The 27,822-nt window shown below is 41.4% G+C and overlaps 1 protein-coding gene across 1 annotated transcript in view; it reads right to left on the bottom strand.

Moving 5' to 3' along the window:
* CPQ (carboxypeptidase Q) overlaps positions 1-27,822 on the bottom strand; it is a 424,132-nt gene that overhangs the window by 72,767 nt on the left and 323,543 nt on the right. The window contains exon 6 of the mRNA XM_055432597.2: positions 8,774-8,975. Coding sequence (XP_055288572.1) covers positions 8,774-8,975 — 202 coding nt within the window. The remainder of the gene's footprint in view (positions 1-8,773; positions 8,976-27,822) is intronic.

Genomic DNA, 27,822 nt, shown 5'->3' with positions numbered 1-27,822 from the left:
CCCTGGGCCCAGAGGCTGAACCTTCAATTTACCGTACATTCCTACTTGTGCCCTGACCTTCCCCTTTCTTGGAAAATTTTAGAAGAAAGGTCTTTGGAAATGTAGAAATAAAACATTTTAATTTAGTTCTGCTTAATGCCATATAATTCTAAAGGAGATCAATCCTGGGGGTTCATTGGAAGGACTGATGCTAAAGCTGAAACTCCAATACTTTGGCCACCTCATGCGATGAGTTGACTCACTGGAAAAGACTCTGATGCTGGGAGGGATTGGGGGTGGGAGGAGATGGGGACGACAGAGAATGAGATGGCTGGATGGCATCACCGACTCGATGGACATGAGTTTGAGTGAACTCCGGGAGTTGGTGATGGACAGGAAGGCCTGGCGTGCTGTGATTCATGGGGTCGCAAAGAGTTGGACACGACTGAGCGACTGAACTGAACTGAACTGAATGCCATATAAGGTATCAGAAAGAAGCAAAATGGAAAATATGAGAAATTCTGAGTAATCTGAATATTTGGTACTACACTAGAGTCTGAACTCGGAGAAGGCACTGGCAAGCCACTCCAGTACTCTTGCCTAGAAAATCCCATGGATAGAGGAGCCTGGTAGGCTGCAGTCCACGGGGTCGCTAAGGGTCGGACACGACTGAGCGACTTCACTTTCCCTTTTCACTTTCACACATTGGAGAAGGAAATGGCAACCCACTCCAGTGTTCTTGCCTGGAGAATCCCAGGGATGGGGGAGCCTGGTGGGCTTCCGTCTATGGGGTCACACAGAGTTGGACACGACTGAAGTGACTTAGCAGCAGCAGCAGCAGAGTCTGAACTATTCTTAAAAAAATGAAAGAAATTAAAATGTGATTTTAAGAACAATACGTAACAGGACAGCTTGATGAAGCAAAGTTATCACTACAGTAATCACAACTTACAGCATTTCAGTTTACAAACCTCTCGAACAACATCTCATTCTTCCTACAAACCTAGATGCTACTGATTCAGCATTTGATTCAGGCCATTTTGTCAAGGGCCAGGCCCTCCTTAGGTGCTGCAAATGACGAGGAATTCGCAATCACAGCTCTAAAAGGGTAACTGCCACGAGGGGAGGTGAACAGGGGGTTACGAGAACACATCCAAGGTTTGCTCCCCCAGCCAGCTAGGGATTAGAGAAGGTTTGTGAGAAGGGACTAGGGTGCCGAATGATGGACGAGTAGGACTCAGCTGGTGAAGCAGACAGAACGAGGCAGCCCCGTGACAAGGAAAAGGAGAGCACAGGGTGCACCGGGGTCTCAGTGAACGAGACTTGCGTGAATAAGAGACGGACAGGAAAACGGGATGGCCGTGAGAGGGGAGGCTGCACAGCAGCCCAGGGTGAGACCAGGAGGGCCTTGAATTTCAGGCTAAGCAGAGAACTGACATGGAAAACAGTGGGGAGACAATGAACGATTTTAAGCAAGGAGGAGAGATGATTAAATATGCTGCTACTCTTCGCTGCTCACAAGTGGGAACCTCATCTTCCTAAAGAATCCCAGTTATTCTCACGCATCAGGAGACTACATTTTCAGGGGAGACTGGGCTCCACCCTAGACCCAGGAAGTAAAATTTAATCAATATAATCCAACTTTGGTGCCACAAACATGTTACAATTTTGGCCGATGAAACTGAAGAACAATTTGCTTTAAAGCTTCTGATGAGATGAGACTGCCTCACTGTTTAAAGGGCCAGTCATGGACATTCACTCTTCCATTACGGTACAATGTGTGAGAATCTGTTGCCTGGAACAACTGCAGCCATCTTGGGACCACGAGGGGACAAGCCTGAAGACAGAATTCATGTTGATGATAGAGCAGTGGAAAGATGTAAAGAACCAAGCTCTTCGGTATGATTGATGACTAAATTAAGCATTCTGTAACCACCTACTCCTGAGTTCTTTTTTAAAGTAAATTAAAAAAATCCCTTTACTACTGTTCTAAGTTGCAGCTTCTGATTTTTAATCTAGAAAGTTCACTTTGGAAGAAGTGAGCCAATTAGATGGAAGGGAAATAGTCTGATTTTTTATCTAGAAAGTTCACTTTGGAAGAAGTGAGACAATTAGATGGAAGGGAACAAAGAATGCAGGCTGAGATGCTAGCAGCAGGCTGCCACAGGAAAATCAGTGAGTACTGCTGGGATAAGGGTTGTGGGGTAGAGAGGAGAGAATGGGCTTTAAAAATAAGAGGAATTTGGAGTAAACAGGACTTGAGAGCGTTTGGTTCCGTGTCCTGGATGATTGTGTGGTGGTCCTGGTCAGTGAGAGAGAGGACAGAGAAGGAGGAAGAGCATATGTGGGGGCTTGGTGGTGACCATACCCATTTTACATATGAGATGATCAAGTCTCACTCACTAGACTGTAGGGACTGTGGATCTTGTCGGTCTCCTTTACTATTGATTCCCAAGTGCCACACAGCAGGATAAAAATCGTTTGGGTTTCTCCGGTGGTCCCATGGTTAAGAATCTGCCTTACAGTGCAGGGGACACCAGTTCAGCCCCTGGTCGGGGAAGATTCCACATGCTGTGGAGCAACTAAACCCAGGCACCACAATGACTTTGCTGACGGCCTGCAACTACTGAAACCTGTGCGCCCTGGAGTCTGTGCTCTGTAATAAGAGAAGCCACTGCATGGAGAAGCCAGTACATTGCGACTTGAGAGTAGCCCCCACTTGCCACAACTAGGGAAAGCCTGCAGCAGCAACGAAGACCCAGCGCAGCCAAAAATAATAAATAAATAATTAAAAAAGTTATATAAAAAGAACGCTTAATAATAACTGTGCGAGGCTGAGAAAACTTACATCATTTGCCCAAGATGGCACAGGCAGTTCAAAGTTGTGAACCCAGAACACACTCTCTAATCCTTCCCAGCGCACTGTCTACTACTCGCCAAGATCATCAGCAGAAGACTGCTTCTCAGATTCTGAAGCAGAGGAAGAAACTCTTATTGGAAGATGTGCAGTCATGATGGGCTCACTCCCTCAGGTCACCTTAACAGAGTATTTAACTTTTTCATTAATGTATATTTTATAGAAGAGTTTCTAAAGAAAAGTGTTCAAGCAGGATGCATTTATGGACATCTGAGCACCATGAATTATATCTTATTACTGACATGTTCAGAATGAAATAGATTCCTGTCACTCTAACTCAGACCTCATAATTGGAAAATCAGGCAAAAATGTAAGATTGAAAGCATCTCTGCTATCTGGAATCAATAGAGACTAACCTAAATGCATCTTGGACACTTTCGATGCTCTTATATCATCTTTCGAAGAGAGTCAGGGAACAACTGTTTACCATTTTAGGTATAAGAATCACTAATGTACTAGAAAATACTAATCAACATCCTCTCTCAGTCTTTACTCCTTTAAGGTAAATAATCCTGATTACTCTAACCTCCTTAATTTATGTCACCTTTCCATCTGTCGTTCCTTCCATCTGTATGTCTTTTTTTCCCAGCATCTTTTAATTTAGCCACATTCTTAAGCTGAAGGACCCAAAGCTTGTTGAGAAAACAATTGCTTCTATGTTTTTTTTTCTCTTGTGATATTTATAAGAATTTAAATGTTTCCCAAAGTTAAACTAAGAGCTAAAGAGGACACAATTCTAGAAATAGAAACCCTTGACCTCAAAGAACTGATCATTGAGTATAGGAGGCAGGATGAAGGGAAATTTCTAGTAACCCAAGGACAATGTTAGTGTGTGACTCGAGTGCCATACTCGGGGCTACAGAAGTGTTTTAGAAATTCAGAAAAGCAATAGAGCACCAGGCTGTGTTAAAGAAGGATTCCCAGACACGGATAAATATGGAGTGAGCCTTAAAGAGCATTTAGGATTTGGAGAGAAAATAGGAAGAAGTATGGAAGAGGGTGGAAGTGGGTGGTGGCTTGAGTATGAAGATGTCTAGAACACAGAGTTTATGTGAGACACACATCTAAGATTTTTTAAAAAACTTTCCTCCCACCCAAAGCTTTATATTTATGTTTATAGTTATTCTGTTCATCATGGACATCACCTAGATGGATGAAGAATATCCTATCTCCTCTCCAAAGATGATCGTTTCATAAATTTATCCATTTGACTTCTATAATTAATGAAAATCATGTTGAATTTTAATCCTATCTGTGCTCTTAATTAGTATTTTGATACAGAGTATACAAAAACCATTAAAAAATGGGGCTCAGTCATCACACTACAGAAATGTGATAGGCCAATGACTTGAAAGGGCTCAATAAATATTTATTAGTTCAAGGAAAGAAAGGGAAGAAAAAGAGAAAGAAGAAAGGATGAATGGAATTTGGAAATATTTCTCATTAGTTTTTCAAAAGTGAGCTGAACAGTTATTTAAATCATAACTAAATTAGTATTTTGAGTCCTATTTTTAGGTTTAACTCACTGTTACTTGCCATGTCTTCAAGAATTCTGAGTACACAACTAGTATATTTTAATTTTCTTTTTCAGATTAACTATGGTTCTCCATCTTTTTTCTGAAGTTCCAAAATTTTTTGATGGGTAACAAGAGTTATAAACAGTTCCATTATTTCTTCCAGGAAGAGCTCAAACTTGAAATACCAGGAGAGAGCTCAATAATAATAAGAAGGGAAAACAGCAATAATTTGGTTCCATCTCACAATAAACGGAATGAAAAAGAATTCCAGGAAAGATAAGTTGCAGTCTAAATGAGCTACCAAGTTTACACAAACCTTCCTGATAGAGAGGGGAGTGGGACAAAGAATGTGAGAAGAAATAAGCAGTTATTTACAATAACAGACTCCTTTCCCCAGGGGTAAATTATTCTGGAGCAGGAATGAACTGAAATCCTTTGTATAAGCAAGAGCCGAGCAAGATAAACATTTCAGACACTGTCATAGATCTGGAAGACCATCTCAGCATTCCAGATGCCCCGTGCTGTTGCATATTGTGGGAAAGGGGCCACCAGCCTTGAAACCAAAGTGGCCTGTTCTCAGGGTGACTTCCGCACTTAAGAGTCAGATAGACTTGGGCGAGTCATTCAGTCCCTCTGAGTCTGCTTCTTCACCTTCAGAACAGGAGTAATGGTACCTAACTCTCAGGTGGTCATCGAGAGCAAAAAGACAGTGTCTGCAGAGAGCCTGACCGGGTGTCTGGTAGCTAGCAGGAGTCAGGTAAATTATATTGTTTTTGTTCAGTCGCTAAGCCATTCAGTCACTCAGTTCTGTCCCACTCTTTGCGACCCCATGAACTCAGCACACCAGGCCTCTCTGTCCTTCACTGTGTCCTTGGGTTTGCTCAAATTCATGTCCATTGAGCCGTGAATCTATATAACCATTTAGATAGATTGATGCTATCTAACCATCTTTCATGGGGTCGCGGAGAGGCGGACACGACTGAGCGACTGAACTGAACTGAACTGAACCATCTTCATCCTCTGCTGCCTCCTTCTTTTGGCTTCAATCTTTCCCAGCATAAGGATCTTTTCCAATGAGTCAGCTCTTCGCATCAGGTGGCCAAAGTATTGGAGTTTCAGCTTCAGCAACTGTTCTTCCAATGAATATTCAGGGTTGATGTCCTTTAGGACTGACTGGTTTGATCTCCTTGCGGTCCAAGGGACCCAAGAGTCTTCTCCAGCACTGCTGTCGGAAAGCATCAATTCTTTGGCACTCAGCCTTATGACTACTGGAAAAACCATAGCTTTGATTAGATGGATCTTTGTTGGCAAAGTGATGTCTCTGCTTTTTAATATGCTGTCTAGGGGCTTCCCTCGTGGCTCAGACAGTAAAGAATCTGCCTGTAATGCAGGAATCTGCCTGTAATGCAGGAAATCCAGCCAGTCCTAAAGTTCAATCCCTGGTTCAGGAAGATCCCCTGGAGAAGGGAATGGCTGCTCATTCCAGTATTCTTGCCTAAAGAATCCCATGGACAGAGGAGCCTGGCAGGCTACAGCACATGGGGTCACAAAGAGTTGAATACAACTGAGCAATTAACACTGTCACTTTCTTTTTCAGGTTTGTCATAACTTTCCTTCCAAGGAGCAAGTGTCTTCATTTCATGTCTGCAGTCACCATCAGCAGGGGCTGTGGAGCCCAAGATAATAAAATCTGTCACTTCTTCTACTTTTTCCCTTTCTATTTGTTGTGAAGTGATGGGACTGGATGCCATGATCTTAGTTTTTTAAATGTTGAGTAAATTATAACTCACATGAGCTCTTAAGTAATTACAATGGGGTTCAAATTCCTCACTGTGGCAAGAGGGGAAGCCCTCCTTACCTTTGTGAAGACAATCAAATCAACTTGTTAATTCCAAATAGAACCATTCTTATCCACATGGAAGGAATAAAGCTAGAGCTGATTCTCAAGTGTCCAGTGCAACAAAAGCAGAAACCACCTGGCAGGAGGGAGCACACGTGTTTTTGTTCTCCTCCTGTCCTTGGTTTCAGCTCCTCCCCTCCCCTTTCACCACCTCCAGTCTTCAGGCTAATTCACCCACAACCTGGCAGGTATTTTTTCTCACTTCTTACCACCCAGCAAACTTACTGGGCTGTTCTGAAATTTTAAGAAGATTCTTTCTGGAAAATTTATGGGTCAAGAAAAATCTAAAATTCAAGCAAAAACATTTTATACAATTCAGAGGGCAAACGCCCTTCCGCTAGACCTTGATCATGATTAAAAGCACATATATGTAGAGAGTTTCAGTTCTGTATTGACGAACCACAGCCCTGAAAATGGAAATGTTGTTTTAAGTTATTTCAAAATATAGTTAAAGTATACACAAACCACTGGAGAGAATTTAGGTCCTTGTCTTACAATAAAGAAAAGCTCCTTCTCTTTTTAGTTATAAAAGACTGTTACCAACCTTAACATCTAAAATATGCTTTAATCTATAATATCTAAAGAATGAACTTAAAAAAACCTTAAATCCATACAGTAAGTTATTGATAAAGCCTATTTTTCAGGCTGAAAAAAAAAGACTAGAGTGGGGTAGATCTAGAGAGACTTAAAAAAAGTTTGTGAAATATTTTGTAGCTATAAAAATGCTTCTTGAAACTGTAATTTTTAGGACTATTCAAAAGCTAGACTTCCTGTTTGCATAATACAAGTACAGAATAATATGCAAATAGATTTTTTTAACAGTGTTTTTGGTTATGGATATAATGGTGTCGAAGGAACAACCTCTGTTTACAGAGGTCTAATATCATCAATAGCCCTCTCCCATGGCCAGTCTCAGTAAATTTACAAAAGAAATTTGTCTTCTTTCTTAGCCTGTAAATATTCCATGCCTAGTTCTACTACATAATTTCATACCTGTCCAGGACTTGTCTTAAAAATATCAACCTGATGAATCACTGATCAGGATAAACTAGTTTATGTCCAACCTCTTAAAGCAGTCTTTGCATTAGGAAAAAATGACTAACAAAATGTTCCCAACCTCAAATAATAAATCTCTAATGGTAAAATTTCAGATACTTTGGTTTTGGGTAGGGGATTATTTGGGTCAGAGAAGTTTCTGCAGCACAGGACTAGAACTAGAAGGATATCAGTATGAGTAAATATCAATAACCTCACATATGCAGATGACACCACCCTTATGGCAGAAAGTGAAGAGGAACTGAAGAGCCTCTTGATGAAAGTAAAAGAGGAGAGTGAAAAAGTTGGCTTAAAGCTCAACATTAAGAAAACTAAGATCATGGCATCTTGTCCCATCACTTCATGGCAAATAGATGGGGAATCAGTGGAAACAGTGTTAGACTTTATTTTTGGGGGGCTCCAAAATCACTGCAGATGGTGACTGAAGCCATGAAATTAAAAGACACTTACTCCTTGGAAGAAAAGTTATGACCAACCTGGACAGCATATTAAAAAGCAGAGATATTACTTTGCCAACAAAGGTCTATCTAGTCAAGGCCATGGTTTTTCCAGTAGCCATGTATGGATGTGAGAGTTGGACTGTAAAGAAATCTGAGTGCCAAGGAATTGATGCTTTAGAACTGTGGTATGGGAGAAGACTCTTGAGAGTCCCTTGGACTGGATGGAGATCCAACCAGTCCATTCTAAAGGAGATCAGTCCTGGGTGTTCATTGGAAGGACTGATGTTGAAGCTGAAACTCCAATACTTTGGCTACCTGATGCGAAGAACTAACTCATTGAAAAAGACCCTGGTGCTGGGAAAGATTGAGGGCAGGAGGAGAAGGGGATGACAGTGGATGAGATGGTTGGATGGCATCACCAACTCAATGGAGATGAGTTTGAGTAAACTCCGGGAGTTAGTGATGGACAGGGAGGCCTGGCGTGCTGCAGTCCATGGGGTCGCAAAGAGTCAGACACGACTGAGCAACTGAACTGAACTGAATTGTCTTCTACTCTATTTCATAAATTTTGGTCAGGAGATCATTTGTGCTATAATCGCCATATACCTGTTTTTAAAAACACCAAACCAACTTCTAGGCCCAATCCCGGAATCATTAAATCAGAATTTCTTGGAGAGAGGAACTTGTACTTTAGAAAGAGAAGACAGATGGATAAACAAATATAAAGAAGTATTATTATCCCAGTATTGGAAATCATCAGATTATATCTTGTAGACAAAAGAAATATAAAGAAGTATTATTATCCCAGTATTGGAAATCATCAGATTATATCTTGTAGACAAAAGCTAAGGGTTTCCATGTATTAATTGACCTACCAGTATCTGTTGTGGAGAGTTAGAACAGAAACTTTGTTTTAAATCGCTGGCAGTATGTAAAGAACCCCAACTTCATCTTCTGCTCTTACCAGGCACTCCATCTTGGATCCAGAAGTTAATGTCCGTCCCATCTCCAGCCTTCAGGACCTGTGTGACGTTGATGGGCTGCAGCAGGCTCATGATCTCCTCCATGATGATCCTGGCCGTGTCAGAGCCAGTGAACTTCAGCCCAGAGGGTAAGAAGGTTCCCAGATCAGACTCCATCACGAGGCTGTAGTTGGAACTATTTGCCTAAACAAAAGAGATAAGTGTTTGGTTCATATCTGCAGCATCTCTGCTTTCTCTTTGAAAAAACAACAATCAGAGACTTTATCTCCTTACTAGTTGTTGCCAAAACACAGGAGGCTCTGCTGGACTTGGGGTCTGGTCTGCATATTACTAACAGTTCGGAGATGCAAACTTACTCATCCTGGGATCTGCCAAACTTGAGTTGACTTGGAAAGATTTTCTTTAAATTCAACGAAAATAAATATAAAGCTCCATATTAAAATCACTCAATTATTGCTATTATCAATACTATTCTTTCAATCAATTTTCTTAACAGCTTAACTTGTACCAGATACAATTCCTTTTCTACAGTGGGGATCTCCAGATAGCATGAACCACGTTCAGGCCAAAACAAGGTATGCTCTGTGGGCCTGTTTCACTGTACCTCTTTCCTCCTGATGGACATTCTGCCTTATTTTAATTGTGGCTTCTGCAAAGGCTTAAAAGCATCCAACCGACAGGTTTGTCTTGGGTTTCTGGTTCTGTTGTTGTGCCATCTGTTGAGTCCCCAGGGAGGGAGGTAATAGAACGCCAGTGAAATGCTGCTCTCTCTGGGGTACAACTGTAGAACTCTAAACCCCAGCAGCTCTGCCAGGCTGCTAGTGTGTAAACTTTTCCCAAATAAAGTCTGGTGAGAAAGCACAGTGATTTCATGTAGCCAATATTGTCACAGCAAGAGCCTAAAAGGGGCCCTCACCAGACTGCACAGCTCAATTGCCACCCAGCCCAAAGGCTTTCAAAGTTTAAGGTTCTTTCAAGTTTAAACTGGCCTGGCCATCTATTTCTCAGGAACCATTCTTTTCTTCAAGACTGACCAAATACTACCTTGGTCGAGTTATTCTTAAGCTGGCATCGTCATTACTCACCTAGTAAAAATCAATAATGACATTTTTACATTGCTTTCAGAGGGCTTTCATGTTTACAATCTCCTTTGATCTTCTTCCATAACCCATAAAGTAGACAGGGCAGTTTTATCATTGCTAGTGGTTTATAGAAAAGGAACTGAGGATCAGAGAGGTTAAGTGACTTGCTCAAAGTCACACAGCTGGCAAATGAGAGAGCTGGGTCTGAAATACTATGATTTCCAAAACTCCACACTGCTATAGCTAGCATGGAGTTACACCTGTTCTGAATTAGCATGATTTTTCACTTGCATAACAATTTCAGGGTTGCATAACTATTGTTTTCTTTTGTGAAACAGATACTTTTTATAATGATTTCCTATTGCCGTGGATGGGCATTGTTACAACAGCAAGAACAGTGGTGGGTTCTAAAGAAGGACGTTTCTAACACTTATAGGCCTGGACTCTGTGCTCTTGAACTTTGTGGCCCATTCTGTTGTCATTGATAATGAGAAGGTTGACAAAATAGAAGTCTGTTGGTATTTCCACTTTCACTTCTAAGGAATTTCTGTCTTCAAGGTGATTTTTCAGAGAAAGACCCAAGGCAATTATGATTAAAAACAAAATGAAACACTTTTCTGTGCTTTCAGCTGTGGCTACTGCAAGAAGGTAGCATCATTAGAGTTAATAACATGTAAAAATATTTGCATTAATGCCTTACATTCAGGGCTCATTCAGCTAGCACACTGGTGCTGGTCAACAAGTTGACATGAATTTGTCAGGGTTAACCCTGTCCCCTTATGTGCCCACTGCTCCCACCCCAAATTCTTTTCCTCCCCTATAAAAATGAGAAAAGAAATAGCACAATATATCTTCAAATAAAGACAGAGTTAGGTAATGTCTGTGAGGGTTCCTATACTTCTCACAGACTCCCATCCTTCCAATAAGAAAATTACCCAATTTGATCCTGACTATATATTTTTTAGTTGAAAGCAGAGCTAGGTAGTGATTTGGGCATCAGCCTGGTGAGGCATGCCCAGCCCTGGACCCACTCAACTGTACTCCTGGCTCAACAACCGACATTCTGGACTGCTGAGAGGAGTATCTGGCCTCTCTCTCTGTTCCCAAGTCATGATGCCTTGACCTTAGCATTTCCATCTGTAGGCTGGAACAAATGCTTTTTTCTAGGCTTAGACAGTGGTAAAGAACATGCCTGCCAGTGCAGGAGATGTAAGAGGTTCCGGTTCAATCCCTGGGTTGAGAAGATCTCCTGGAGGAGCACAGTAACCCACTCTAGTATTCTTACTTGGAGAATCCCATTCACAGAGGAGCCTGGTGGGCTACAGTCCATGGGGTCACAAAGAGTCAGACACAACTGAAGTGACGGAGCATGCACCCAGGCTTGAATAATGAGCCCGGGCACATGGAACTTTAAGGGTCTTCGAAGAAAAGATCTTTGTGGACCACAGTGCAAGTCGTTGTGTGAGATGAACTTGTCCAAGCTCCTTAAAAAATATGCATGAAGGGCTTCCTGACCCTCTACATCTGCAAATGAACAAGGGCCAGGGTATCCCACCATCTATGAATGGTACCATGCAACGCCAGGATGCTGATAGGAATATTGAGAATAATTTAAATAAGGGCACTTTCAAAGGTGTCAGATACTATGTGTTACTAGGTTTAGCACAGTGATAACAAGTATGGGCCCTGGGACTATTCGGTCTGAGTTTAATCCTCAGACTGACCAGTCATAAGCTCTGTGACCCTGGGCAGTCTGTGTGACTTCTCAGTTTCTTCTGCCGTGAAATGGGGATAATGATGGCACCCCAGTTCATTGAGTTGTAAGAAAGAGGGCATTGTAGAGCCTGGCGCATAATGAGTACTTCATCAGTAGTTGCTGTTACTGGTCTTACCACTTAAGAGCCATACCTCTCAGGTTTTCAAGAAAGGACTCCATATATACCATCCTGTTAGCTGCATATAATGATAACAGGTATCATCTTTGCAGTGATTCCAACGTGCCAGACACTGTGTGACATGACTTATAGCTTAGCCCAGGTAATGCTTATAATCATTTTATAAGTGCTATTATATTTCTCATTTCACAGATGAAGCAATTGAAGTCTGGTCAGGTTGACTAACTTCCCCAAGCTTACCTAGCTAGTGAGTGGAGTGGTCAGATTTCAAGCTCAGAGGTCTGCCTCCCCAGGCCCATGGGCTCAGCCCCTCCAATACTCTGTCTGCTCATGCTTACTTCCAATTGTCAGGCCATGGGTCCTTGTTTTTAATTAAAAAATACAAAGACTGTAGTCAAACAAATGTATAGAGTTTAAAATTTTCTTGCATGATCACAATACAAAATCTGTTTGGACAGAATTTATTGTCCCTGCTAACAAAGTAATTTGATTAGGCAAAGAGAAGATTGAAAACAAAAACAAAACCAAACCCTTGCTCCACCACTTCCTACCAACTAGGAATAAAAAGCCTAAAATAATAAAATATCTTTTTCAACCCGAATTAGACAGGATGTGCAGATTTCAGTAAATCAGAATTCTGTCGTAGGTAGAGATGTGCTAGATTTCTATTCATGTAGAATTTTATTAGCTGTTGCTAACATGACGGCAGCAGTCTATTGTTGTCTATTTATATATAAACATTTCCATATGTTTTCAACATGGAACTAAGAAAACAAACCACCCACCATCCATGACACTGCTTTTCCTCCTCACTGATGGCATCATTGTCTAATCGTTAGCACATGGCCAAAGAGCTGGGAAAACAAAATCTCTCTGCACAAAGAAACTGGGGTGAATAAGCCGGGTCACAGGGCCGTTACAACTGCTGCTTCTCAGGAATGTGTTGTCACAGACATCCGTGTCCCTCGCTGCGCTGTGGGCCAGTGGGACACAGTGTCGGTTTGGAAAGCTGCTTATAGCCAGTGACAGTGCAGCAGACCCATGCTGGTTTCGCTCAACCCATTTCTGCACACAGAACAAAACATCCACCCTCCTACTTACAGGACGTAGGGAGAAACCTCCCTTCTGGAGACTGAATGCTTTACCGCTGAGATAACCAGCACCAGTTGAGGCAAACATATAGATGGGGAGGCTGAGAAGCTCAGTGACAAGCTCAGACACTACGGGTAAACTCCTCGCCCTGCTCCCTTAATGAGGAGAAACACCTCTTTCTTAAACAGTCGTGGAAACTGTCCTTCGTTGCCCTGTAATGGACATAATGCAATGCAGAGAAAAGCTGCTGGCTAACCTCCTAGGTTGGGGTTGCTGGAGTAGCTAATATCTGCTTAGGGTTGAAGATTCATACGTTTGTTTTGTGCTCAAATCACATCCTGTCACTTCTTTTCTTTTTTAAGGGTCAGCTTACTCTGCCAAAGAACAATTTGGTAACCATTAGCATTCTTTGGGTGCAACGCAAGATTAAAAAGTAGAACAGTGTTTAAAATACATATTGCATATTTTCAAATGCTTACTTCCTAACATAAACACAAGGGTGATGTTTGTGTTCTTTGCTTTTATAAAACTCCAGATAATTCTTCTTCAGAAATATAGACCCAAGCTCAACATCTCCTCTCCTCCCAAACTTGGCATCTTTTTTTTTGTTTGTTTTAAAGCTTTTATTTTCTCATAACCTAGGCAACCTGTCTTTAGAACGAAAATTGCAATCCCCAAAATCAAATGATGAGAAAAAAGACTCCTAATTATTTGAATTAATCATTCAGCCTCCTTAGTTCAATCTTCAAAGAAGTAAACGCACCCCCTCCCCCGCTGCCCCCAACACAGGGCAATCAGTCTCAGTACCATGTCCCTGCTCCAGTAAAAGTCAATATTTTACAGATGATGGTGGTGACGCTGTTTGGTCAGGTGGTAAGCTCAAAACAAGTTCTCAGAAGGAATCAGCCTAAGAGACCATGCACTGAGTTGCTACAGTCATTTTCTCCAGTGCGGCTAGAGACCCTGGGATTCCCATTTCCAAGGGTATATAAATGGGGTAGGGGAGTGCTTCACGGAGCTTTAGGTCAAACACCTGTCAAGACGGGGTGAGAGGAAAAGAGGTTTCTCCCTGCTGGGCAAAACCAAGAACAGGTTTTCCTTTCTGATCATGTCTACCCTGAGGTTCAGACTTTCATTTCTGGCAGTCGCCAGCATTCAGTTTTGAACAACCTTGGGGACCCGGGGGGAGAGTCAGGAAAGAGAGGATGACAAGGTGGAGGGCCATACGTTGTTTTTATTTGACAGGTAAACTGGCTGTGGCTCGGGAGAAGGGGCAGTCTTGGGTAAGTTACACTGGTACTAAAATCGCAGACACCTATTGTGGTTTAGCCACCATGCTGCCTGGAGACAGCCCGGAATAAATGGCTTCCGGAGACCCCTTTCCAACCCTATCATTCTCTGTGTGTGCACAGAAGGTTTCTCTTGTGAGTCAAACCTGTGTTTTCAGGCAATCCAATTTTCACAATGTTGCTCCAAGCACTCTAGATCTCAGTGAATTCTCTTGAGCTGGTTAAGGCCCACGGATAGCCCTTAAACTTATGGAAAACACACGATCCCTCTTATAAATGTCACTATGGTAACGACAGTGAGTCGGAAGGCTGAAAGATATAGCATAAACATAGGCTAAAAGAAATAAGAATTCTATTTATATTATACTGGAACTATGACTGTATTCACATTTCTTTGAGGGACAAAAATGACCCAGTAGCCAGAGTATCTGGTAGACAGGCTTCAGAGCTTACATGGAAGCTTGTTGTCTATCTCAGCTTTTAATTTTATTCCTGCATGTTGAAGCAACATAATCAATAGTTGAAATCAGTGGGACTCATAGTCTCTACAATTAAATTTTGATTCCTTTAACATAATACACTGTCCAAGTGTTTTGTGTTGCTGGTTTCATACACATTTCAATAAGCAGCTGTAAAGAGAAATTTCCAACACAGCTGGCTTTGTGAAAGCAGCTGCTTCTGCCTCTTTCATTCTCCATCCCTCTCTCAACCTCCTCCCTCGCGTGGATTTTCCCTGCCTTTCTCCTCTTGTACCTGCCATGCTGCCATCAAAGTGTAAGAACCAAATTGTTTAAAAGAGGATCCCTTCCTTCGTCTGACCTTTCTTCTCTGACACTGTTGCATGCTTAGTAGGCACAGAGATGGGTTTCTTGTTTTTGACAGTGGGGTCTTATCAGCCAAGGCAGAGCTTTTGAGTTGACTTCAAACCAGTCCCCTTCTCTTGGCTGGAAAGCCCATGGCAGCTTCTTTAAATCCCTATTCAAGGTTACAACTGATAAGGAGTTCCTTTTCTTATGTGTAGACAGGTTATTTCTTTCAAAAATAATACTGCTTATTTTCATGTCCTGCAAAAATAGGCTACTTTATAATCTGGAACTGAAATATTTATTCGCTCCAACGGCGTACCATATTAAAGCACTGTTAATCACTAATTCTCCTTTTTCCACAGCCAGTGGATAAGCACTCAGAGCATGTTTGGATTATGATAATATCCTTAAATGCTTTATTTGATCAAGCACTCTTTACTAATATTAGCAAAGATGCTAAACACAGCTTAAAAAGTAATTTTATTTTCTTAAACTTGACTTCTTTTCTCTCAGAAGCACAACAGTGGGTCTGAAACCTCATGAAAGACAACTGTACCCAAATATGAACTTCAAGGCTCTAGCTCTCCCCTTGCCTTCCATTCCTAACACACCAGACCCCTACCTAATGCGCTGCACTGTTACGTTTGATTCAATTTGTTCTTTATACGCACCTTGCTCCTGAAAGAATTCAAGTCTTCCTATAAGATACTAATTGACAGAATTGATGCTTTTGAACTATGGTGTTGGAGAAGACTCTTGAGAGTCCCTTGGACTTCAAAGAGATCCAACCAGTCCATCCTAAAGGAAATCAGTTCTGAATATTCATTGGAAGGACTGAGGCTGAAGCTGAAACTCTAATAGTTTGGCCACCTGATGCGAAAAACTGACTCACTGGAAAAGACCCTGATGCTGGGAAAGATTGAAGGCGGGAAGAGAAGGAGACGATGGAGGATGAGATGGTTAGATGGCATCACCGACTCTATGGACATGAATTTGAGTAAGCTCCGGGAGTTGGTGATGGACAAGGAAGCCTGGTGTGCTGCAGTCCATGGGGTCGCATAGAGTTGGACACAACTGAGCAACTGAATTCAGAACTTATAAGACACTAATACCATATTTTAAAAGTACTGTAAACTTGAGAACCCCAAAAATGCCCTGAAGGCAAGGATTGATGCTGTGTGGATCTCTACCACACCTCTAGCTTAAATAACAGAGCTCAGTACATGGTGGGTGCTCAAGAAACATGTGAGGAGAAAAAAGGTCACAACTGGGAAAATCTGACACGATACCCCAGCAGCAACTTGGAGATGTAACTTAGCTAGTGCTGCCAGGGTAAGAGGAAAAAACAAAGTGCTACGAAGCTCTAATTACTTAGGAAAAGAAAGGATATCACCAGCTCCTTGGAAAACTTATTTCAGCTCCAGATTATCCTCTTTTTAACAGCTTTGCCAGCAATCAATACTGAGAGGAATTGCCACATGGTTCTTTCTGTGAGGAACATTGAACAAAATTATGAAAGAGTCTCTAACAGCAGTTTTTATAAAAGAGGCAGAAACTCCTTTCATAACACTGTTTCCTAAATATTGATCCTCAATTAAATCCAAAAGCAAAATATTAAGTCACACTCCAGTAAAGCTGTTTCTTTAGGAAGCAAACTGTATTTATTTAACAGTTACTGAGACAGAAACCAAATTGGATGACCATACATCCCTGTTTGCTCTGGACAGTCTGTCTGTCATGGTATGATTATTAATTGTGCCTCCTTTTTCTAACCCACTCTCAAATATCAATTGTCCCTCCTAGAATTTTTGTAGAAGTTAGTGAAAATTCCAAGATTGAGACCACTTAGCATTAAATTGCAAATATTTTGTGGAGCTGAACTGGTCACTTGCTGGTTCCTGCAAACACTTTCTTCCCTTGGCTTCTGGGACTCTTTGTTCTCCTCACACATCATTGGATGTACCTCCTCATTTTCCTTGGCTGGCTTCCTCATCCTTCTGATCTTTAGATGTTGAAGTGGTCAAAAATAGTCAGTTCAGTTCAGTTCAGTCGCTCAGTCGTGTCCGACTCTCCGCGAAGGGCTTTTTTTCCTAGTCTCTTCTTAGAATAGTGTTTGGACCCTGATGGCAGGGACTTGGATGGCATCACTGACTCAATGGTCATGAGTTTGAGTAAACTCCGGGAGTTGGTGATGGACAGGGAGTCCTGGCGTGCTGCCGTCCATGGGGTCACAAACAGTCGGACACGACTGAGTGACTGAACTGAACCGAGACTCCCTAATTACAGGGAACTCCTTAATGACAGGGTACCTGAAACACCAGGAACACGTAACAGTTTCTCAATAAATACTTGTTGAATGAGTGGATATTCTGTATTATTGATTCAAAGAAGATACATATGTTTATATATAATTTGGATATGTGGAAAAGTTTGAATTTTTATCATTAAAAAATTAAAAAGTCTGGTTGTAATCTTGCCCATATGTTAGACCATCCCTCCTCTGCTGACATGGGTTTAGGAGCAAGTCTAAAAAAACATTCTCAAAAAGCACCTTCAGATATGCTGAAATGCCCAATTACTTGCTTAGTTGAATTAAAAGAATGAAAGAAATGATCTTGGCCAGGAAGAATCTTGGGGCAAGAGTTACTAGTTATTTGGTTTTATGATTAAAGTAACTTCGGAAATGGCAACCCACTCCGGTGTTTTTGCCTGGAGAATCCCAGGGAAGGGGGAGCCCGGTGGGCTTCCGTCTATGGGGTCACACAGAGTCGGACACGACTGAAGTGACTTAGCAGCAGCAGCAGCAGCAGCCTCAAGTTGTCCATAGACGATTGAATTGAACCTCAGAGAAGGCTGAACAAAACCATCTCAATCAAACAAAATCAACTGACTTGTTGAACGGAATGGTGGAGCATCCAATGCCTTATGGGGCCGCTGACTATAAGGCCCTTGGGGGAGGAAAGGAGAGATGAAAACTGAATTAGGAATAGGGAGAGAACAGCCCAGACAGAGTGACTTCCAATGAGTCTCATAAGGAGGGGTGAAGGAGGCCTGTGCAGAGTGCTAACTCAAGAGACTTGTTCAGGCACTCAGTGTTCCACTCTTTGAGACCCCACGGACTGTAGCCCACCAGGCTCCTCTGACTATGCGATTTTCCAGGCAAGAATACTGGAGTGGGTTGCCATTTCCTACTCCAGGGGAACTTTCTCACCCAGGGATCGAACCCACGTCTCCTGCATTGGCAGGTTATTTTTTATGGCTGAGCCACCAGGGAAGCCCATGGCCCTGGGGACTGGAGGCTCTTATATCCGCTGGAGGGAAAGATAGCAGTCCCTCTGTTGAAAGCATGGAAGCTGGGCTTCCAGTGGACAGGAGGCAGAGGTACCGAGAGAAGGAAAGTAGTCCTGTTGATACAGATGGAGCATTTATATGGAGAAAACTCCATAACCATGACTACTTTTAGACTTCTCCCCTAAACTCTAGTCTTTTTTTACTGAGCTGTGTATTTGACTTCTCCAAGTGGATGTCTGATAGCTCAAACTTAACATGTCCAAAACTGAGCTCCTTATCACCTCCTCAGACCCTTCTAACCAACTCCTCCCATTCGAGTTGCTCAGGCTTCCAACTGTGCGGTCACACTGGTCGCCTTTCTCTCACACTCTACATACAATTCACCATCAGATCCTATTGGCTCTTCCCTTAAAATATCCCCGAAGGCTAACAACTTCTCACCCCATCCACTGGTCCATGTTATTATTATCTCTCTCCTGGATTATTCAGCCTTGTTCAGTGAACCCAGGGACTGCAACATGCCAGACTCCTCTGTCCTCTACTATCTTCCAGAGTTTGTAAAAATTCATGTCCGCTGAGTCCCTGATGCTATTTAACCATCTTATCCTCTGCTGCCCACTTCTCCTTTTGCCCTCAATCTTTCCCAGCATCAGGGTCTTTTCCAGTGAGTTTGCTCTTCCCATCAGGTAGCCAAAGTACTGGAACTTCAGCTTCAGCATCAGTCCTAATAATGAATATTTAGGGTCAATTTCCTTTAGGATTGACAGGTTTGATCTCCTTGCAGTCCAAGGGACTCTCAAGAGTCTTCTCCAACACCACAATTCAAAAGCATCAATTCTTCAGCATTCAACCTTCTTTCTGGTCCAACTCCCATATCTGTACATGACTACTGGAAAAACCATAGCTTTGACTATATGGACCTTTGTCAGCAAAGTGATGTCTCTGCTTTTTAACATGCTGTCTAGGTTTTGTCATAGCTTTCCTTCCAAGGAACAAATGTCTTGATTTCATGGCTGCAGTCACTGTCCGAAGCGATTTTGGAGCCCAAGAAAATAAAATCTGTCACTTCTTCCACTTTCCCCACTTCTATTTGTTATGAAGTGATGGGACCAGACCATGATCTCAGTTTTCTGAATGCTGAGTTTCAAGCCAGATTTTTCACTCTTCTCTTTCACCCTCATCAAGAGGTTCTTTAGTTTCTCTTCACTTTCTACCACTGGAGTGGTACCATTGAGGTTGTTGATGTTACTCCTGGAACTCTTGATTCTGGCTTGTGATTCATCCAGTCTGGTCTTTCGCATGATGTACTCTGCATATAAGTCATACTTCTTTCCCAATTTTGAACCAGCCAATTGTTCCATGTCTGGAACTGTTTGTTTCTTGACCTGCATATAGGTTTTTCAGGAGGCAGGTAAGGTAGTCTGGTACTCACATCTCTTAAAGAATTTTCCACAGTTGTGATCCACACAAAGGCTTTAGCTTAATCAATGAAGCAGAAGATGTTTTTCTGGAACTCTCCTGCTTTCTTCAAGATCCTACAAGTGTTGGCAATTTGATCTCTGGTTCCTCTGACTCTTCAAAACCCAGCAGGTACATCTGGAATTTGTCAGTTCATGTACCACTGAAGCCTAGCTTGAAGGATTTTGAGCATAACCGTACTGGCATGTGAAATGAGTGCAATCGTATGGCAGTCTCAACACTCTTTGGCATTGCCCTTCTTTTGGATTGGAATGAAAATTTTTTTTCCAGTCCTGTGTCCACTGCTGAGTTTTACTAACTTTCTGACATTCGTGTAGCATTTGAACAACATCTTCTTTTAGGATTTGAGATAGCTCAGCTGGAATTTGGTCACCTCCACTAGCTTTGTTTGCAGTGATGCTCCCTAAGGCCCACTTGACTTCACCTCCAGGATGTCCAGCTCTAGGTGAGTGATCACACCATTACGATTATCTGGGTCATTAAGATTCTTTTTATAAAGTTCTTCTGTGTATTCTTGCCACCTCTTCTTAATCTTTTCTGCTTCTGTTAGGTCGTTACCATTTCTGTCCTTTATCGTGCCCATCCTTGCATGAAATGTTCCCTAGATATCTCTAACTTTCTTGAAGAGATCTCTAGTCTTCCCCAGTCTACCGTTTTTCTCTATTTCTTCGCATTGTTCATTTAAGCAGGCCTTCTGATCTCCCCTTGCTGTTCTCTGGATCTCTGCACTCAGCTGTCTGTATCTCTCCCTTTCTCGCTTGCCTTTTACTTCTCTTCTTTACTCAGCTGTTTGTAAAGCTTCCTCAGACAACCACTTTGCCTTCTTGCATTTCTTTTTCTTTCAGATGGTTTTGATCACTACCTCCTATACAGTGTTACAAACCTACCTTCATAGTTCTTCAGGCACTCTCTCGACCAGATCTAATCCCTTGGATCTATTTGTCATCTTCACTGTATAATCATAAGGGATTTGATTTAGGTCACACCTGAATGGTCTAGTTGTTTCCCCTGTGTATGCGTGCATGCTAAGTTGCTTCAGTTGTGTCTGACTCTTTGTGACCCTACGGATTATAGCCCACCAGGGTCCCCTGTCCATGGGGATTCTACTTTATTCAATTTAACCTTGAATTTTGCAATAAGAAGCTCATGATTTGAGCCACAGTCAGTTCTAGGTCTTGTTTTTGCTGACTGTATAGAGTTTCTCCATCTCTGGCTGCAAAGAACACAGTCAATCTGATTTTGGTATTGACCATTTGGTCAATTTGGTCATTGACATTTGGTGATGTCCATATGTAGAGTCATCTCTTGGGTTATTGAAAAGGGTGTTTGCTGTGACCAGCATGTTCTCCTGAAAAAATTCTGTTAGACTTTGCCCTGCTTCATTTTGTACTGGAAGGTCAAAGTTGTCTATGATTCTGAGTGCCTCTTGACTTCCTACTTTCGCATTCCAATCCCCTATGATTAAAAGGACATCTTTTTTGGTGTTAGCTCTAGAAGATATTGCAGGTCTTCATGCTGCTGCTTCTGCTGCTGCTAAGCCGCTTCAGTTGTGTCCAACTCTGTGCAACCCCATAGACGGCAGCCTACCAGGCTCCTCCGTCCATGGGATTTTCAAGGCAAGAGTACGAGAGTGGGTTGCCATTGCCTTCTCCGTGTAGGTCTTCATAGAACTGGTCAATTTCAGCTTCTTAGGCATTGGTGGTTGGGGCATAGAGTTGGATTACTGTTATGCTGAATGGCTTGCCTTGGAAATGAATCAATATCATTCTACAGTTTTTGACATTACACCCAAGTATTGCATTTTGGACTCTTTTGTTGACTCTGAGGGTTACTCCATTTCTTCTAAGAGATTCTTGTCCACAGTAATAGTTATAATGGTCACCTGAATTAAAATCCCCCATTCCTATCCATTTTCGTTCACTGATTCCTAAAATGTTGATCTTCACTCTTGCCATCTCCTGCTTGACCACATCCAATTTACCTTGATTCATGGACCTAACATTCCAGGCTTCTTTGCAACATGGTTCTTTTCAGTATTGGGCACTTCAATAGCTGAGCATCATTTCCACTTTGGCCCAGAGGCTTCATTCTTTCTGAAGCTATTAGTAATTGCCCTCTACTTTTCCCCAGCAGCACATTGGACACCTTCTGACCAGGGGGCTCATCTTCCAGTGTCATATCTCTTTCTTTTTCATACTGTCCACGGGGTTCTCTAGTCAAGAATACTGGAGTCATTTGCCACTTCTTTCTCCCGTGGACCACATTTTGCCAGAACTCTTCACTATGATCCATCTGTCTTGGGTGGCCCTGCACAGCATGACTTATAGCTTGAGTTACGCAAGCTCCTTCACCATGACAAGGCTGTGATCCATGAAGGGGTATATTTTATAAAGCTCTTCAAATATATAAAGTTTTGCAACATCTGTTATAAGGGCTAAAAATAAATCCTTCCTATAAGGCTATATAAACTGATAGCAATAAAAAAATGCTCTTCAATTACCTAACTGCAAGTGAAAGTTCTAAGATTCCTTCAATAATGGAATACTAAGATATTCTCATTCACAAAGCTGTGCGGCCAAAGTAATCTCTCTCTCAGGTGAAAACAGTGCTAGAAGACATCCTTAGCAGCCCCTGTGTCATGGTCATTTCACAATCAAAGATGAGAAATCCTAATGTGCAAGCTGTGTCAAAATAAAATGGCCACCATGAACAGGAAGAGGAAGAATGAGCAATTACCAGCTGAACTGCCAAGGGGGCATGTACATAGAATTTTAAAAATATTAAATGATTTTAAAAAGAAATCTTAAGGCTTGTTATGCTTGAGTTAGTACAACGTGAGGACAATAATACATGGTGTAATCGGTAAGACTCAATTACAGAAACTAATAAATGCATCCTGGGACTACTTAGAGCTCTAACAATTGCCTCACATACTTTGTAAGTTTTAAGGTATTCAGAGAAAATGAAGGAAAAATAATAAACAGATGAGGCAATTTAGCTTTGAGAAGAGTTAAGATAATTTAATAGGTATAGTTTAGATAAAAAGAGGCTAAGGAATTACAGCAATTACAGAAAAAAAATCCAAATAAGTATCTATATTGAGCTAGGGGAGGTATAGAGAAACAATTTCCCTCATCTGAGAATAGTAATAAGCAACAGCAGTAATCACCTAAAGGTAGAAGAGGAAAACAGCTACGGTAGAAAATAGCATCAAATACATCGGAAATAATGATCATTCTGAAAAGCCACCTGAGGACCACTCAGGGGGAGACTGAACACTAACAACGCTTGGAGGAAAGTTGAATAAAAACAGTCAGGCACAGAGACCTTGCCCCAAACTTCTCTTTGGTTATCTGCGATCTTCACCAGGATATCACTGGTGTTTGAAGAAGGTGCAAGCGATTTTAATCCTGATGGGGTCATCTGTCTCAGAGAGGGGTGGATGCTACTGAGTTCCCATCTCAATAGTGATTGCCACTGGGGAGTCACAGGAGGTGATACACAGATGCTAATATCACCCTTCTTGGCTATTGGGTGAAAAATATTAGGCACATTACTGAATATTCTGGGCCTCAGTTTATTCAGTTGTATGATGGGGATAATAATAGTTATTTTGCCAGTTTATTCAAACTAAGAGTTCTTAACCTAGAATCCCTTGGGAGTTCATAAATTTGGAGGTGGTCCCACTTGAGTGGGAAAAAAGTACATTTTTATTTTCAATATCCTCTAACTGAAATTTAGAATTTCCTTCAATTATGAATGAAAGTAACAAATCACAGTAGCATTAGCAGAACCTGCCACTTTGTCACCAGGAGATGTCACAGATATTTTCGTATCATGTTAGACTTATAGACATCTCAAAATAATGCTTATGCTCACCACTTCTTTGAAATTACAATAATAGATAATAGTGCAAGATCCTTATTTTATGCATTTAAAAATATAAAAATATCACATATTTAGTTTAAAATTTTGGTAACTGTATTTTAATAAAATTCATATCCTTGCAATACTATGCATTTTATTTTATGCTTTAAAAAACAGTACTTGAAAAGATGTCCATGGCCTTCACCAGATTGCCAAGTGGTCAGTGAAACAAACAATAGTCACCAACCTCCACTGGGTAAGTGATAGCTTTACTATTAAGGTGATGATGATGATGGCAATCACTCCTCCTGTTATTATTATTAAAATCACTAGAATTCATTGCCCCTGGACATCTGGATTGGAGTCTTGGTTCTGTAACATAAAGGTGAATGAGCTTGGCAGGACATTTAATCTCACTGAGCTTTGTATCCTCTTCAGCAAAGGAACGACTGATTTAACAAGGTTTTCCTGAAGATTTTATGAATTTATTGTATGTATTTAATGATATATTGTATATCAAACTATTCAGTTCTCTTGAGACTTGTCACCGTTAGTATCACCAACAAGTGTCCAATACATGGAACAGTCATATAAATGATCACCCAAACCAATGACTCCTTTAAGAGCATAAGGTCAATAATTATGGCAGGACAATGGGTGGAAATTGGACTATCTAAGGTAAATTAGGAACCAAGAAGCTACTTGAATATTAGCTTTCTGATTTTTTTTTGTACCTCTTATTTCTACCACTGTAAAAGTCAACAGATAAACACCAAATTTCCTTGATTATAAGAATCACATTTTTCTCCTATTTTAGCATTTTGGAAATTGGAATGCCCCTTGTTATTGATTGTTGGGGCTTCCCTGGTGGCTCAGATGGCAAAGAATCTGCCTGCCATGCAGGAGACCCAGTTTGACCCCTGGGTTGGGAAGATCCCCTGGAGAAGGGGATGGCAACCCATTCCAGTATTCTTGCTTGGAGAATTCCAAGTCAGAGGAATACAGTCTGTGGGGTCTGTGGGGTCACAAACAGTCAGACACTACTGAGTGACTAACAGTTTGTTATTGATACATTCCATAAGATACTTGCCAAATTCCAGGCAAATAAACAAATTATGCCATTTATTGTCATTATCTATGAACAAACATCATCACACACAAAGGGTCTCTGAGATTTCATTTTATGCTTTGGTTATTTGCATTAGTATCAACACAGATCCCTAAATTTTAAATTTTAGCTCCTCATTATTGACTAAAATTCCTCATAAGTATCATTGATTTCTATGTATGAGGCAAACCAATGAAAGGCAGTAGAAACTGCCAGATAAATCCTAGAGTGTTCAGGGTTAGCGAAGACGGGTGTCACCAAACATGCATCACGGAGGCCTCTACTCGGGTATGGAACAATTTGTTGACAACTTCCTTAGACTTTCAAAAGAAGTTGTATGACTTTCAGAAATATTAAAATTCTTAAATTGAAGAAAAAAACCTTAGCCCAACTGAAAATACAGAGGAGAACCTATATTCAATATGCCTCATAATTGAACTATCAACCGTAAGAGGCTGTCCTTAGCCCCTCATCAAGATGAGTAGCACAGGTTACGTCACGTGGCCTTTCACCAGACTTGAGGCCTCATTGCTCAGGGCCGAAATGTATCCAGAGCCATCTTTAGACTTGGCAAGAACCACAAAAGTGTGAGATACTGTACTCTATTGTCAGTTTTTGAAAACTGTACATTTAATGTAGTTTCACTTTTCCTGAGGGGTTTCCCAGGTAGCGCAGTAAAGAATCTGCCTGCCAATGCAAAAGAAGTGGGTTTGATCCCTGGGTCAGGAAGATCCCATGGAGGAGGAAATGGCAATGCACTCCAGTATTCTTGCCTACAGAATCCCATGAACAGAGGAGCCTGGCGGGCTACAGTCCATGGGGTTACAATGAGTTGGAAAGGACTGAGAACACACACATATACATATATTTTTTTCCTGAAAAAGCTTTATTATTTCTAATTGCACTCCTTGAAACTGATAACCCTTAAATCAAAAAAATGGAGAATCAAATTTCTTCCAATCAACCCCACCAAGTCCCTCTCCAGTTTTCTCTCCCCTCTCTCAGGCCCCACCATTATTTTACAGCTTAAATTTGAGACTACAGTATTTGATATTCTGCTGTTCTAGCTGAAGAGGTGTGAGTGGTTGAAGGTTTTTTTTGCTGTTGTTTTTATGTAAAAGGACCTCTCTTCCACCACTATTCGTACACCAACTGCTGGAGCCGTGTTTTGAAAAAGAAGAATAGTCCAGATTCTTGCAGCTGTTGGTAGCCATATCCCTTTACATTCCTTGGGTTTCACTGTCAGTAATAATTTACTCACATAAACCTCACTACCCTACTTTAATGATAAATATTTGCTAAAATAAGGTAGTACTATACACATAAATATAGAAGGTACTTTTTACTTAATCACTGTTCAGTTCAGTTCAGTTCAGTTGCTTATCGTGTCCGACTCTGCGACCCCATGAATCACAGCACGCCAGGCCTCCCTGTCCATCACCAACTCTCAGAGTTCACTCAAACTCATGTCCATCGAGTTGGTGATGCCATCCAGCCATCTCATTCTCTGTCGTCCCCTTCTCCTCCTGCCCACAATCCCTCCCAGCATCAGAGTCTTTTCCAGTGAGTCAACTCGTCGCATGAGGTAGCCAAAGTATTGGAGTTTCAGCTTTAGCATCAGTCCTTCCAATGAACAACCAGGATCGATCTCCTTGAGAATGGACTGGTTGGATCTCCTTGCAGTCCAAAGGACTCTCAAGAGTCTTCTCCAGCACCACAGTTCAAAAGCATCAATTCTTCAGCGATCAGCTTTCTTCACAGTCCAACTCTCACATCCATACATGAGCACGGGAAAAACCATAGCCTTGACTAGACGGACCTTGGTTGGCAAAGTAATGTCTCTGCTTTTTAATATGCTATCTAGGCTGGTCATAACTTTCCTTCCAAGGAGTAAGCGTCTTTTAATTTCATGGCTGCAATCAGCATCTGCAGTGATTTTGGAGCCCAAAAAAAGAAAGTCTGACACTGTTTCCACTGCTTCCCTATCTATTTCCCATGAAGTAATGGGACCAGATGCCATGATCTTTGTCTTCTGAATGTTGAGCTTCAAGCCAACTTTTTCACTCTCCTCTTTCACTTTCATCAAGAGGCTTTTGAGTTCCTCTTCACTTTCTGCCATAAGGGTGGTGTCATCTGCATATCTGAAGATATTGATATTTCTCCTGGCAATCTTGATTCCAGCTTGTGCTTCTTCTAGCCCAGCGTTCCTTATGATGTACTCTGCATATAAGTTAAATAAGCAGGGTGCACTCATCTCACACGCTAGTAAAGTCATGCTCAAAATTCTCCAAGCCAGGCTTCAGCAATATGTGAACCGTGAACTTCCAGATGTTCAAGCAGGTTTTAGAAAAGGCAGAGGCACCAGAGATCAAATTGCCAACATCCGCTGGATCATGGAGAAAGCAAGAGAGTTCCAGAAAAACATCTATTTCTGCTTCATTGACTATGCCAAAGCCTTTGACTGTGTGCGTCACAATAATCACTGTAGTCATGAGAAAAGTGCATTTCATTCCACTTGAAAATTTTAAGTGAAAGTCCACAATTGCTGGTTCTCATGAAAACCACATTAAGTTATCACTTCACATGTGTCACTTCAATATAATGAAATAATTAGCTGAGAAATTGTATTTGCATTCTCAATATTTTTGTACAATAGGAATGTCATTAATTAGACATTAACACAGTTTAAAAGAACTGGAAGTAGAAACCTTATATACCAGCGATTATTTTTTCCATCTTCATTTGCTCCATTCTTATCTCTGTGATTCAGAAAAAAAGATGTTTAAATAGAGACTTTCAATGGAAACCATCACTACTGTGTCCCATGTCAAGGTAATTGCCTAAATGAGTGTGAAGATAAAAATCACACGGGTGGTCAGTATTTCTGTCAAGCTCTAGTGCAAGCCAATAGACTTAGTATTTTAGATTCCAAAGATGTGATACTCTTGAACGTATCCTTCCTTTCACTTTCCTTTCCACTTCTGTTGTATTAGACTTTGGCAGACTGAACTACTCAAGAGAGGCAGCTCTTGGTCAGGCACCTTTTGGTGAAGAAGAGCAAACACCAATCAATTCTGGCAGGTACAATTTGCCTCATGTTCAGAAAACAGTTTGCTAAAGG

The sequence above is a fragment of the Moschus berezovskii genome, chromosome 16 (assembly GCF_049115385.1).
Source record: "Moschus berezovskii isolate FMDL1 chromosome 16, NW_MosBer_1.0, whole genome shotgun sequence".
Classification (NCBI taxonomy): Eukaryota; Metazoa; Chordata; class Mammalia; order Artiodactyla; family Moschidae; genus Moschus; species Moschus berezovskii.
This window is presented reverse-complemented; position numbering and strand designations above follow the sequence as displayed.